Genomic DNA, 15589 nt, shown 5'->3' with positions numbered 1-15589 from the left:
CCAAGCAGTTCGACCATTTCAAAGTCAATTTAATACTTTCTGGTCTTCCAAACCTTTTAGGGGCTTTCACTTTACTGCTCTCTTGTTGCTACTTATATTGATTTTATACAAGTTCTATTAATCTTCTCTGTCTTTTAAATAGCCTTGTTTTTACCGCCGCTGTCCTCTGCGTCATTTTATATTGTCGTTTTATCTTTTGTTAAATAGAAAAGCAGCCTGGAGATGCAAGAGACAGGTAGATAATTCAGGGCCGGATGCCAAGGTTGATCTGGGTGAGAAAATTCATTCTAGATCAGCGGTTCTCAACCTATGGGTCCCCAGATGTTGTTGGACTACAACTCCCATCATCCCTGAGCTCTAGCCTTGCTAGCTAGGGGTGATGGGAGTTGTAGTTCAACAACATCTGGGGACCCACAGGTTGAGAAAGGCTGTTCTAGACTATTAAATTTGGAGGTCAGTAAGAACCTGGGTATCACCCAACCACTGAGAAAATCGGAGGGGGCAGGGGGAGAAGGCAAATCTGCAACACCATCCATTGTCCCCAGATGATGTATTCCCCAAGGAAGAGGACCATCCCATGATCCCACTGAGGTCCAGCACTGAGGACCTTCTGGCGGTTCCCTCGCTGCGAGAAGCCAAGTTACAGGGAACCAGGCAGAGGGCCTTCTCGGTAGTGGCACCCGCCCTGTGGAATGCCCTCCCACCAGATGTCAAAGAGAACAACAACTACCAGACTTTTAGAAGACATCTGAAGGCAGCCCTGTTTAGGGAAGCTTTTAATGTTTGATGTATTACAGTATTTTAATATTTTTTTTGGAAGCCGCCCAAAGTGGCTGGGGAAGCCCAGCCAGATGGGCGGGGTATAAATAAATGATGATGATGATGATGATGATGATGATGATGATGGAAAAAGCTCTTCCCAATCCTTTGCTTGGAGGTGGGGGAGGATAGAATACTAGATAACCTTTAGCTAATTTAACCAGTTTTCTGAAATCCCCAAAGGGATGTAAGCCTTGACTTGATTTGCAGAGATGCATGAATTGCCCAATAGCTCAATGGACCTGTCCCAGCTGAAGGTGCAAATTGCATCTACTGAAGAGCTGGTGTATTTGGGAGATTGAGGCTACACTGATGATGACCATGGTAAGTTTTCTTGCCCTAGCATAACTTGACTATCCAGCTCATCCTGCCAAATGATTAAGGACAATTTTACCACACATCATCAGCTAATGAAGAGTTGGGGGAGTACCTGTGATCCAAAAGACATTGGACTACAAATCCCATTGGCCCTTGCCAGTGGTCAAGGATGATGGGAGTTGTAGTCCAACTACATTTGGAGGGCTGAAGTTTCTCCCGCTGCTGAGTTAATGTATTGGGGAAATGACAGTCCAAATAACCCCCATGTCAGGTGATAGGGACACTCCATTCATGATCCTCAATGGCCACTTCCCATATTCAAGTTCCACTACGACACTCCTGGTTTTTTCATTCCTAAGGGTGCTTAGCCCATAGAATCATAGAATCATAAAATCATAGAGTTGGAAGAGACCACAAGGGCCATCGAGTCCAACCCCCTGCCAAGCAGGAAACACCATCAGAGCACTCCTGCCAAGCCTCTGCTTAAAGACCTCCAAAGAAGGAGACTCCACCACACTCCTTGGCAGCAAATTCCATTGTCGAACAGCTCTTACTGTCAGGAAGTTCTTCCTAATGTTTAGGTGGAATCTTCTTTCTTGTAGTTTGGATCCATTGCTCCGTGTCCGCTTCTCTGGAGCAGCAGAAAACAACCTTTCTCCCTCCTCTATGTGACATCCTTTTATATATTTGAACATGGCTATCATATCACCCCTTAACCTCCTCTTCTCCAGGCTAAACATGCCCAGCTCCCTTAGCCGTTCCTCCACTCTTCCCTTTCCCTCAGAGCCATACCAAAGATGAAAGGTACAAACATTATTTTATGTACAGTATTAGGGATGGGTTTGGTTCATGTTTAAGATGACTCAAGGCCATATTTCGAACCAGGAAGCAATTAGTAGATGAAATTGGGAGAGAGTTGGCTTTTCTGTTGGAATAATTTGCTCTGTGGTTGTTTCCGTGGATTCCACCCGCTTCTGGCATGAGGCAGGCTGTAGTTTGCTGAATTGCAAAGGACTAAATGGTGGAGGATTGGTGGGCCGTGGAGGAATAATCCTTTCGGGCCAGGGGTGGGAGGGATGGAATTAGCTGAATAAAATGCCACCTGTGGTTCATTCCAGCTCTTCAACTCTATGGTGCATAAGCAAAGTGCCAACTATCACCTGAAACAGAGGTTGGCTGCCCTGTAGCATTGCTACCCAACCCTGGAACTCAATAACTAGCCCTAGTTGTACTAGAAAAGAGAAGGCAAATACAGTGGTGCCTCGCAAGACGAAAAGAATCCGTTCCGTGAGTCTCTTCGTCTAGCGGTTTTTTTCGTCTTGCGAAGCAAGCCCATTAGCGGATTAGCACTATTAGCGGTTTAGCGGCTATTAGCGGCTATTAAAGGCTTAAGGGATTAGCGGATTAGCTGCTAAAAGGCTATTAGCAGCTTAGTGCCTTAGAAAAAGGGGGTGGGGAGCGGAAAAAAACCCCCAGGAATCGCAAGACATTTTCGTATTGCGAAGCAAGCCCATAGAGAAATTCTTCCTGCGAAGCACCTCCAAAACAGAAAACCCTTTCCTCTAGCGGATTTTCCGTCTTGCGAGGCATTTGTCTTGCGGGGCACCACTGTAGTAATAATAATAGAAATAGGATGTTGACAAGTGTAAGGAATGGGGTACGGAGGAGGGGAGCCAAAAGAGGAGGGTTTGAAAGACAGAGAACAGTGTGACAGAGAGCAAAGGGTGTTAGGGGCAGGCCTGGAAGGGTTGAATATATACAGTCACAATAATGAATAGGATGGCAAACTTTGATGCATTTATTTGTCAGACAGATCAGCTAATGCTGGCATCGGGAGCCTGTGGCCCTCAAGATCATCCCCCCTGACCCTTAGTCATTCTGGTTGACGGGAGTTGAAACCCAACATCTGCACAGACATGCCCCCCCACCCGACAAAAGCATTGGTTGGTTGGTTGGTTGGTTGATTGATTTTCATTAGGGAGAGTGACTTTTAAATCAGTGGGGTGTCAGCAACAGGCACATTTTTGGAGACAGCTTTTGGTTCTGGTATATTCACAGGGATCAGGGTGGGTGGGAATGCTTAGACAAACTTTCCTTCTAACACAGAGTAACTCAGTCCTAATGTCCCTTTAATGCAGGCTTCCGCAACCTCGGCCCTCCAGATGTTTTTGAGACTACAGTTCCCATCACCCCTGACCACAGGTCCTGCTAGCTAGGGATCACGGGAGTTGTAGGCCAAAAAATATCTGGAGGGCCGAGTTTGAGGAAGCCAGCAAGCCTCTGGAAACACTTGAAAAACCCCAAAATACACCAAACTCTCCACCGCAATCGCTCCCTGAAAACCTCCTTTCTCAAACTCCAACTCTCTGCAGGCCTCAAAGGTTGGTGCAAAGGCTTGTGGGGAAACGTGGTTTTCGTCTTGAAGAGGTGCCAATTATGAAGCACTGGTGATATGGTTCGAATTTAGAAGGTTCAAAAAAAGCCAAGAAGCAGATATCTAACTAACAAGAAAAAAAATTCTTTAATAATAATAAATAATAAATTTTATTTATACCCCGCCCTCCCCAGCCGAAGCTGGGCTCAGGGCGGCTAACAACAATCAAAATAACCCAACATTCTAAAAACCTTTCATTATAAAAATTAATTAAAATCAAATCGATGGCAACCATTAAGCAAGATTCTGTGCAGATTGCCAGAGGAGGGGGTCAGGCTGCGCCCTGACCAAAGGCCTGGTGGAACAGCTCTGTCTTACAGGCCCTGCGGAAAGATGTCAGGTCCCGCAGGGCCCTAGTCTCTTGTGACAGAGCGTTCCACCAGATTGGAGCCACAGCCGAGAAAGCCCTGGCTCTAGTTGAGGCAGCCAAGAGCCCTAAGGAAGGAAGGAGAGAGGGAGGGAAGGGGACGCCGGGGTGTGACCAAGACTAAGAGTCACCTGGGGTGCTGCTAAATTGAACAATTCCGTTGTGCGGCACAGCATCCATGGATTTGCATTTTCAGGGAAGGCAAGGAGGCAGAGCAACCCAGAGCTGTGATAGATGTTTATGCATGTGAGCCTGTAATAAACCGTACTAGGAATACAAGTGTGTGAGAGAAAAGGATGCTGTTTCTATCCACCCCCCCACACCACCGATATAAAACACTGTTACATATATAACCCTTTTTCCAGTGACATGTGGGCCACATATATGGGGTCACTCGATTTTACCTTCCTATTAACCCTGTGAACTAGGTTCAGCTAAGAAAAGGGGATTTGGCCCAAGCTCCCCAGTTAGCTGTGTTGCAAAGTCGAAATGTGGATATGTGTCTTCCTGGTCTTTCAGACAGACATGTTGCTGTCTGTCTGAAAGCACCTCACAGCATAGGTATGAGATTATTCTAGGAAGTAAAAATTGGTAGATTTGTTATATGGTTTTAGCAGAAATGTTATAAAGAATTAAGCAAAAACTGGTTGTTAATGGGCAAAAGTGGAAAATTAAAAGTTAGATTGTGTTAAGATAAATTATAGAACAAAAACTGAGAAAGATGGAAAGGATTTGCTGAAATAGCTAATTGAAATAGAACACAAAAAAGGGAGGTGTGAGGAGGTCGATGAAATAAGTAAATGGAAAGAAAAGATATGGAAATATTAGGTGTGTTTTTAAATGTTTTTCTTTTTCTTTTGTTTTTGTTGTATTGTTTTTTGTTTTTGTTTTTATTTTTCAATGTATTGTTTGTTAATTTTTTTATTTTTATTTTTTATTTTTTCTGTAACCATTAAACCTTTAAGAAATATTATTTTTTAAAAAAAATAATGGTAGATTTGTAGATTTCCTGCTGGCAGCAAATAAAGAAAAATCTCTTTATTTGGAGGACTGAGGAGGAACTGTGTGGCTGGGTAGATAAGCACCATTCCCTATTTCAGGACAAGATTTTCCAACGAAAGTACAAGAAGCTCAAAAGTTGTTTCCACCCCCAACCCGCCAAATTATCTAAAAACAAATCTGGCTGAAGATTTGGAATTTGCCCAAGCCAAATTGTTTCTTCATGGACTTTGACTAAAGTTCAATTCAGTGCCACAGATTTAAAACAAACTGAGGGCACGTCTGATCTCAAAATCGTAAACATGACTTTGGAGAGATGCTTTTTTAAAAAAAAAAAATTAAAATGGCAAGGCCTTTGATGTTTGCTTCTGCCTTTCATCCCTTCTTCTGTGCTAAAGTTTCATTTAGGACAGAGAGATACGGGTGCCTTCACCCATCCAGTCTGTTAGGACAAAATCATAGAATCATAGAGTTGGAAGAGACCACAAGGGCCATCAAGTCCAACCCCCTGCCAAGCAGGAAACACCATCAGAGCACTCCTGACATGCTCTGTCAAGCCTCTGCTTAAAGACCTCCAAAGAAGGAGACTCCACCACGCTCCTTGGCAGCAAATTCCACCGTCGAACAGCTCTTACTGTCAGGAAGTTCTTCCTAATGTTTAGGTGGAATCTTCTTTCTTGTAGTTTGGATCCATTGCTCCGTGTCCGCTTCTCTGGAGCAGCAGAAAACAACCTTTCTCCCTCCTCCATGTGACATCCTTTTTTGACTACCCGCCACACCCAATACCTTTATAAATAATAGCCTATGAACTGACATGGATTGCAGTTAAATTGGAAATGCCCTAGCCAACTCAGGTTACCACATTAGGGGCCTCAAAATCTCCTGCAGGTGGGCTGCTAAACTCCCAAAACATAGGTTCAGCACCTTCATTTGGATAGCTCCCTGTGCAGGGAGATTGACCAGCCAGCTAGCATTCAATGTTTCCCATTTGTGAAACAAGATTCACAGCTCTCAATTCTCAATAGTGCCTTCTAGTATATAACAGTTCATTCAGCAGTGCAGGCTGGTACAGAGCTCACAAGTATGCAGTGGTCCCTGCCCCAGTGATCATACAGTATGTAAGTGTACTGGAAGAAGCCAAACTTACCAATGATTCTTCAACATCAACTTCATGTTGGGCAGATGCCTGATGACCGTCTTCCAAAGCAACTACAGTGATACCTCAGGTTAAGTACTTAATTTGTTCTGGAGGTTCGTTCTTAACCTGAAACTGTTCTTAACCTGAAGCACCACTTTAGCTAATGGGGCCTCCTGCTGCTGCCGTGCCGCCGGAGCACGATTTCTGTTCTCATCCTGAAGCAAAGTTCTTAACCTGAGGTACTATTTCTGGGTTAGTGGAGTCTGTAACCTGAAGCGTATGTAACCTGAAGCGTATGTAACCCAAGGTACCACTGTACTCTATTCCGAACTTAAAAATGGAAAGCGCAATGCTGGTGGTCAACAGAAGAGGTTTAAAGACTCTCTCAAGGCAAATCTTAGAAAATGTAGTATAAACACCGACAACGGGGAAACACCAGCTTTGAGCGCTCCAATTGGAGAACAGCCTTTACCAAAGGTGTCATGGGCTTTGAAGATGCTCAAACTCAGGATGAAAGGGAGAAACGTGCTAAGAGGAAGGCACACTTGCAAACCCTCACTGTGATCAACTCCCGCCCGGAAACCTATGTCCCCATTGTGGAAGGACGTGTGGATCCAGAATTGGCCTCCACAGTCACTTACGGACTTACTGTTAAAACCGTGTTCATGGAAGACAATCCTACTCAGCTATGAATGATCACTGAAGAAGACAGTATGTAACAAGAAAAGAAGGCCTGCCTAATTATTATACAGTGCCATCGGCATGCATGGCACTTTTATGGGCTAAATGAAAGCAAGGGAGAGTCAGGTCCCTGACTACCCCAACGGATTTTACTCTAAATCCATGGTAGGGAACCTTTCTCAACTCAAGGACCACATTGGCTTTGACTCCAGGAAGACTTGCTCCCTGCCTTGCTGACCTGGCCTGGGATGGTGGGACCTGGACTGACTCCAACTACAAAAAATTAAGCTGCTGAGAGGACTCTTGGGCTGGGGTGTTGTTTAGTGGGTGTTGTTGGGGTTTTTTGCTGCTATTCTTAATATCATTTTTGTACCCTTATTTTTAGATCTTATTATGATTTATGAGGGAATCGTTCAGTTTGGTTGTGTACTTTTTGATGAGTTTTATTTATTGCTTATGACTACTGTTGTTTGTAGTCATAAGGGACGCGGGTGGCGCTGTGGGTTAAAGCCTCAGCGCCTAGGGCTTGCCGATTGAAAGGTCGGCGGTTCGAATCCCCGCGGCGGGGTGCGCTCCTGTTGTTCGGTCCCAGCGCCTGCCAACCTAGCAGTTCGAAAGCACCCCCGGGTGCAAGTAGATAAATAGGGACCGCTTACTAGCGGGAAGGTAAACGGCGTTTCCGTGTGCGGCTCTGGCTCGCCAGAGCAGCGATGTCACGCTGGCCTCGTGACCCGGAAGTGTCTTCGGACAGCGCTGGCCCCCGGCCTCTTAAGCGAGATGAGCGCACAACCCTAGAGTCTGTCAAGACTGGCCCGTACGGGCAGGGGTACCTTTACCTTTACCTTTACTGTTGTTTGTAATTATGTGAGTCTTTTCCTATTGTAAGCCACCTTGTGTATGGCTTGAGCTATGGGAAGGCAGTGTCATGTAAAAATCTCGCTGTCTCCCCAGGCCAGATTTAGAAGGCGATTGGGCCGGATCTGGCCCCCGGGCCTTAGTTTGCCTACCCATGATCTGGCTGCTGCATCTGGACCAGGTGTAGTTGCAAGTAACCTTCAAAAGGCAGCTTCCATGTAGAACCAGCCTTGTACGTAGAATCTAATCCCAGCATTGGACGTTCCTAGAAAATACAAGCAGGGTGCTAACACCACACGCTCCATCATCTCCACGCAATGCCTCTCCGGGGGGATAAATTTGCACAGGAAGCTGGGTTCTCCCCAAGGTTACAGCTGCTGGAAAGCAGGCCGGCTTCCACCACAGCAAAGGAAAACGGTTCTGCTGCCAAGTTAGCAAAAAAGATTCTGAACGACAAGACTTGAGCACCCTGAAAGAAAACAAAAGCTTTGATCTTTGCACCGCAGCTTAATGCAGCGCTGGTAAGAAGATAATGAGGTGATATTAATTGCCTGTGTGCTTTCGTGGCATGCGGCACTTCCCCAGTCTTAATGAGGGGTTGAGGCAGTGCAGTTCAGCAGAGCATCAGGCTCAGGTTCGAATCCTACCCAGGTCATGAACGCGCAGGGTCATTTCAGGCGCAAACTGCAGGTCCTCCGTCTGAGCTCTCCCCAATCTATAAAATGGAAATGGAAATATCACAATCCATTCATCCCCCTCCACCCCACAAGGTTGTCTTGGGTGTATTAAGGAAACATCGTTTATCCTGGGACTCAGGAGGTGACGGTGCTGTGATCGCTCTCTGTGTACCACAGTTGTAAACATGGGAAAGGACTCAGGAGAGAACTATGCAAATTGATAAAGGGTAGAAGAAAAACAGTACGTTTTATGTTGGAATCATGACTTCACTATGCTGGGATGTCTCTCCCTCAACATTTAGATTTCTTCCTTTCTTCCCTCCTATCACTTCTGCAAGGACTTTGGACTAATCCCTTAATCCTTGTTCCCAATTGTAGCAAGGTTTAAGTGCTTGTAGATGCTCATATCCATCCCTTGCTACTCTTTCTTTCTTTCTTTCTTTCTTTCTTTCTTTCTTTCTTTCTTTCTTTCTTTCTTTCTCTCCCTCTCTTTCTCTCCCTCCCTCCCTCCTTCATTGTTAATTTTAGACTGCAATATCTTTAGGGGCAGAGACAATTCTCAGTTTGATTTACGAACGTTGATAAACTGCCATGCACAATGAATGATAGTAAGAAAGACCGAATGAACTAGACACATTTACCCCCGAGAAAACAAATGCTAAAGAAAGACAGGATGGGTATGCAGATTGTTTTCAAAAATCTGAAAGCTTTTCAGAAAACAAAGTAGAGTCAGGTGGACCTTTGGTTCGGGACATTTCACATAGAAGAATTAGTTCTCTTGGGAGCAGGTTCAATAGGCAGATGTCAGGATTGTTTTCAATACATGATATCCTGTCCCGGGGCTGCCCTTTGACTAGCTATGACTTTAAATATCCCAAGGCAACCCTGGTCTCCCAGAACCAGAAGAGGCATGAAAAGGGCAGAGCAGAGGTTGACTTCAGGCATAGGCTCAGATCCTTGGGGTAAACCCTGGAGAAGAGGCGGCTTAGGCAGCCGTGGGGAGGTCTCCGCAACCTCTTCATAGGGGCAAGGCCTGCCAGAGAAGAGTTGCTGTGCTCATTAGGCCTGACAGATCCTCCTGTGCAGATCCTGATTTTGCGAATGAAGAGTTAACTCTCATTTGCAGGGTGTGATTGACTGCTGGCTCCTGACAGTCTGCCATTGGGTGGAAGAGTCAGGGCGGGCATGCAAAGTGCCCGATGCCCTTTCAAGCAGGGGGTTGTATATGTTCTCCCTTTGCAGGTCCCTCGCATTAGGCCAGCAATATACCTCGTTGGGCTCCCAGCCGATCCTGTGCGGTTCCATTCCTGGCTTAGTGCCCAAGCAGCTCCGGTTCTGCCGCAACTACATCGAGATCATGCCCAGCGTGGCTGAGGGCGTGAAGCTAGGAATCCAGGAATGCCAACACCAGTTCCGAGGGCGGCGTTGGAACTGCACCACCATCGACGACAGCTTGGCCATTTTCGGGCCTGTTCTCGATAAAGGTACAGCACAAGCCGGGTTAGAGGAGGGGCACCCATAGCTTGCCAGTAGTGGAGCATAATTTATTCATTATTACGCATCGCTTCCCCCACTTTTTTTCTCATCCAAGCAGCTCAACGTTCTCTCAATCCTCATTTATTCCTCGCAGCAACCCTGTGAGTTGGCTTAGGCTGAGAGGCATCAACCCATTGAGCCGAAAGGAGAAGGCAGCTTCATGATTATCGTATAGAACATGCCAATAACTGGCACCCAGTTTGTGCAAAGCGTGACTTTAAAAGATTTTAATTTTAAAAAATTACAGCTGATTTTTTAAAATTTTTAAATGGCAACAGTTTACGGGCATTAATGCGGAGCGTTGACTTGCAAAATAATGTGTGTGTCACTCTCCTAATTTTTTTTTAAAAAGTCTGATTTCAACACCAAATTATATGTTGCTGGAAATATATATATATACAGCTTTGTTGCAAACAACAGAGGGAGGCTGCATAGGTTGTCCCAGTATAATCATACAGGGAGGGAGGGAAGAAAAAAATGCATTTACTGTAAGCTGCTCAATAAGACAGATCTAAGATCTCACGTACAGCTATACTTCACATCCTCTCTGTCTAAGGGCAAGTAAAGGTAAAGGGACCCCTGACCATTAGGTCCAGTCATGGCCGACTCTGGGGTTGCGGTGCTCATCTCGCTTTATTGGCCGAGGGAGCCTGCGTACAGCTTCCGGATCATGTGGCCAGCAGGACTAAGCCACTTCTGGCGAACTAGAGCAGCGCATAGAAACGCCGTTTACCTTCCTGCTGGAGTGGTACTATTTATCTACTTGCACTTTGACGTGCTTTCGAACTGCTAGGTGGGCAGGAGCTGGGACCGAGCAACGGGAGCTCACCCCGTCACAGGGATTCAAAATGCCGACCTTCTGATCGGCAAGTCCTAGGCTCTGTGGTTTAACCCACAGCGTCACCCATGTCCCACCTAAGGGCAAGTACAGATTAACAAATTACCAAGCCTGTACACACACACACAGACACCCCCAACAGCCCATAGGAGAATGATATAGGCCTTGTGGAACAAAACACACCATCCAGCAATAAGATCTCCTGCGAAAACCCCAATGAATTGAATGGGAAACTGTGAAAGTAACCTACCAGGCCATTGCAAAGTTCTCAGCCATCTCATTGGACAGGTGGCCTTCCCAGTGGATCACGCTGAGGGCCCACAGGGATTTACACGTACCATTAAATTTGTACATTTTATTTTCCGAGGGAGGGAGACAGGTGACAACTCGCAGTAGTAAAAAACACACCATTTTTAATGGATATTTCATTCTCCAGGGGAGGTGTTTATTTAATTCCCGTTTTCTCTTATTGCCCCCAACCATCTCATTAAATTTCAGAGCAGCAGTTTATCGAGAGGCAACTTGGAATAATGGGCAAAGTGAAGAGAATTTCACTCCACGTCTGAATAATCAAAAATCTGGGGAAGTGGTAAAATCCCCTCTGCCTAGACGTGATTAATGTATCAGTCAGTCGTGATTTATTAGCCAGCCAGCCATAACAACATGATTGATGTAACCCCACGATCGATCAATTTGGAAAGAAGGAACCAGGGAGGATATGAATTACACATGTGGGCACGCCCAAGCTAACGAGCAGCTTAATTTTAATAAATAAAACCAAGGTGGAGCAGTATCTGAAATCTGAGCTGAACTTAGTGCCACGCCTTAAACGGGCCATATTAACTGTACCATGTTTTCATGTTAAAGGAAGACCAAGAAAGTGGAAGAACAATCCCGTTTTCTGGTCTCGGCTTTTAGGCTGCGGAGGGTGGGAAACATGATCAAACGCTCCTCCAGGCAGACATTTTCCTTGACATAGAAAACTAGCTTCTCAGCCGAAAGGCTAAGGGACAATAAATCTCCTGAATATCTCACTGCCGAAAGCCGTGGTTCCCAACGTGGAGCACACGCCCCATGGGGTCCCAATTTGATGGGGGGGGGAATTTGAGAATGAGTTAGACCAAGTTAATGACCTTTTATGCTTCCTCCATGTGAATAGGAGTTCACTTTTTGAATAAGAAGAATTATATGTCACAGCGGAGGGGCATCAGGATTTTAGAGATGCTTAGAGACGCGGGTGGTGTTGTGGTCTAAACCACTGAGCCTCTTGGACTTGCCAGTCAGAAGGTCGGCGGTTTGAATCCCCGCGACAGGGTGAGCTCCCGTTGCTTGGTCCCTGCTCCTGCCAACCTAGCAGTTTGAAAGCACGTCAAAGTGCAAGTAGATAAATAGGTACCACTCCGGTGGGAAGGTAAACGGCGTTTCTGTACGCTGCTCTGGTTTCGCCAGACGCGGCTTAGTCATGCCGGCCACATGACCCGGAAAACTGTCTGCAGACAAACGTCAGCTCCCTTGGCCCATAAAGCGAGATGAGCACCGCAACCCCAGAGTCGTTCATGACTGGACTTAACTGTCAGGGGTCCTTTACATTTTTTAGGTGTGGCATGGCCAAAAAAAGGTCGGGAACCACTGGCCTAAAGTGAAGTGTGTTGTGTGTGTGTTTTTACATGGAGGAGTCTGACAGCTATCACCCACAGCCTGAAGTAGCACAGCTCAGACACAGGTTTTTAACCACCTCAAGGCCTAAAAAATAAATAAAGGTTTCTGAAAGGCTGAGGGGGGGGGATGGTTAAAGGTGGGTCTCATGGTGCAGAACAAGGTTAAAGGTGGGTCCCCTCAGGACTGAAAAGGCTACCTCCTCAGGGAGCCGTAGCAAATGACTCTCTGTGTAAGAGAAGCTGACTGCATTTCCCTGGAACAAATGTGGCGAACAAAACCCGCATCTCCAGGGCCTCGGCTGAGGAAATCAGAGGCTGCGAAATGGCCCTACAGCATTGTGATAACCCAGCAGTGTTCCTCAGCTGTGACACAGATGACAAATTTGCATTTAAAGAGGGGGACTGGATATAAACGCTGGAGATTTAAAGGCAGCGGCGGGTGGTGGGGAGGGAGAGAAAATGAGCTTATATCCAGGAGAAAAGAGCTAAGCTCCCATCCCCACTGTGAACCGGGGCAGGGGGATATCGTTCCAGACCTTGAACTGTTTCACAACCCTGCGCCATTCACACGCCCTTTCGCCACCGGCGGCACCAGAGGTCTCAATAGAGATTTCCTAGCCTGACTGGTGGGCTTGCGGGGGGATGGCAGGGCAGGGCGGTCGCGGGCCCCGTTGCCAAGGGGTGGCCGCGGGGAATGCCAGCCCCGTGGGTACTGCCGGGCCTGGCAGAAACATTCCACATTATGTGGGTAATACAGTGTGACACTCCGCAAACAATGGCAAATTGAGTGTCCCAGCAGGTAACGGGGTCTGGATAGGAGACCGTTACAGTGGAGCTCTGTCAAGAGCCCCTAATCCACCCCGGCTCTGCCCCCCAACCCGGCCCCCTCAGCGCTTCTGGGAACTTTCAATTTTGCCACTGGGAAATCTCTCTCAGGCAACCCCCCATGCCTCATGGGGTGGGGTGGAGAGTTGGGCTTTCTTCCAGACAGCCTTTTCCCAAATCTTCGGAAGCCTCCGTCGGTTTTGAGGTAGCAACTTTCCCCTCAGAGTTTTTATCTTCGCACGCCGTATCTTACTTTATTTTTCGAAGGCAACCTTCCTGAGGGGGAGCTACTTTGGCTCGAGTCGGTTCCAAAACGTCCAAGGCCAGGGGCACTCTTGTTTTCCAGATTTAAAATCGAAGGTGCACTCTTTTTACAGCTGAAAAGCGTTTGTTTTTGGAGTTTTTAATTATACAGTACAGTCATTCGCAAAGAAAAGAACAAAGCATCAAGCCTATGGCATCATTTTACATGGTCTTAAAATGTTGGCAGTCCATCTAGGTTTCACCAAAGATGTTCCTTATAATAAACCCATTTGCAATTCTTCTAAGCCCAGTTAGTCGTTCTGAACTAGCTATAACCCAAATTTTGTTGAACCCAGTCTCAAGAGGTAGCTCCACCTGCGATTTCCAGTGATACGCTGTTACTAGCTATGCAGCTACCAACAGAAAAGGAATTAAATCTTTATGCTGGAGTTTCTGAATGGACAACGACACGTTTTCCAAAGAGCCTAACCCCTACATTTCTGCCCCAGTCCCTGTTCTGAGCATAGCTCGGCGATGGATTATTCCTCACTGTTGGACGCAAACTCCCAAAGCAGCTCTCTGCAGCATTTCATACAAAACAAAAGATAGCACACAATCTCATTTTTTAAAAAAGAAATACTAAAAGGGCAGATAGCAGGAGGCAGAACTTGGAAGAAATCTAATTCTGCTACAAGGGAACAAAGACAGGAGTTTTTGATTGTGGGCCTGAACTTTCAAATCCAAAAGCCACAAGCTGCTTCATATGGGAAGGCAAATGATCAGATCGCAGCTTGCAAAATAACCGGCTCTTTTTCTCCCTCTTGTTCGCAGCCACGCGAGAATCTGCCTTTGTCCATGCCATCGCCTCAGCCGGCGTGGCCTTCGCCGTCACTCGCTCCTGCGCTGAAGGCACGTCCACCATCTGCGGTTGCGACTCGCATCACAAGGGGCCACCGGGCGAAGGTTGGAAATGGGGAGGCTGCAGCGAGGACGCTGACTTTGGTGTGCTGGTTTCGCGGGAGTTTGCCGACGCCCGGGAAAACCGCCCGGATGCCCGCTCCGCCATGAACAGGCACAATAATGAAGCTGGGAGAACAGTGAGTGTGGCCCTTCACCTCTTTGTCCTTTTCTCAAGACAGCATCGGGGAAAGATGTCCTTCCAGTGGCGTAGCGTGGGTTGTCAGCACCCGGGGCAAGGCAAGTAATTTGCGCCCCCCCCCACTGCACTGTCCCTCCCCCAGATAGTCCCTTGCTCTCTCTCCGCACCGCACCACACGCCTGGCACCCTCCCCTCCACAGTGGGTGGCGGCTCGGATCGGATTCACACAGCCAGCACTGCAGTGAGTGAGCCAGGTAGGGGCAGAGAGCTGCGAGTGTGAGCGCCCCCCCCCCCCCCGATGTTGCGCCCGGTGCGGCCGGCCCCCCCTGCACCCCCCACGCTACGCCACTGTGTCCTTCCCCATTTTGCCTAGCTTACTCGCTGGATAGGCCTCCGGTGTAAGAACAGAGAACTCCAAAATGTGACTAAACCCAGGCCTAAGGAGGCCACCTTGTCTAACCCATTGAAGTTTAGGTCTTCTTGGTTCCTGAGCCTGCAGGTCAGTTTTGCCATTTTGGCATAATCCAACAGCTTAGTTTGCCATTCCTCTTTGGTAGGGACTTGGTTTTCTTTCCATCTCTGAGCTAGTAACATCCGTGCGGCTGTCGTCACATACATAAAAAGTATTTTCTGCTCCTTTGGAATATTGGTACCTACCATTCCTAATAAAAAAAGCCTCTGGGTTTTTCCACAAACGTTATTTTAAACATTCCCCCCCCCCCAATCCATTATGTATCATTTCCCATAACGCTTTTACAGTGGTACCTCAGGTTAAGAACTTAATTCGTTCCGGAGGTCCGTTCTTAACCTGAAACTGTTCTTAACCTGAGGCACCACTTTAGCTAATGGGGCCTCCCGCTGCCGCTGCGCGATTTCTGTTCTCATTCTGAAGCAAAGTTCTTAACCCGAGGTACTATTTCTGGGTTAGCGGAGTCTGTAACCTGAAGCGTATGTAACCTGAAGCGTATGTAACCCGAGGTACGACTGTATTACCTTACACCTCCACCACATATGGTAAAAGGTGCCTTCTTTTTCTTTACATTTCCAGCAGATATTTGCACTTGTTCCATAGCCTTCCTGGTGTGCTCTTGGCAGGTGTAGA

At 47.0% G+C, this 15589-nt stretch overlaps 1 protein-coding gene across 1 annotated transcript in view; it reads left to right on the top strand.

The window, feature by feature from the left end:
* The window catches only part of WNT3 (Wnt family member 3), a 43526-nt gene that overhangs the window by 20925 nt on the left and 7012 nt on the right, over window positions 1–15589 (top strand). Inside the window, exons 2-3 of the mRNA XM_083407928.1 lie at window positions 9531–9772; window positions 14220–14485. Coding sequence (XP_083264054.1) covers window positions 9531–9772; window positions 14220–14485 — 508 coding nt within the window. The remainder of the gene's footprint in view (window positions 1–9530; window positions 9773–14219; window positions 14486–15589) is intronic.

This window comes from Podarcis tiliguerta, assembly GCF_965153285.1.
Source record: "Podarcis tiliguerta genome assembly, chromosome: 13".
Taxonomy (NCBI): Eukaryota; Metazoa; Chordata; class Lepidosauria; order Squamata; family Lacertidae; genus Podarcis; species Podarcis tiliguerta.
This window is presented reverse-complemented; position numbering and strand designations above follow the sequence as displayed.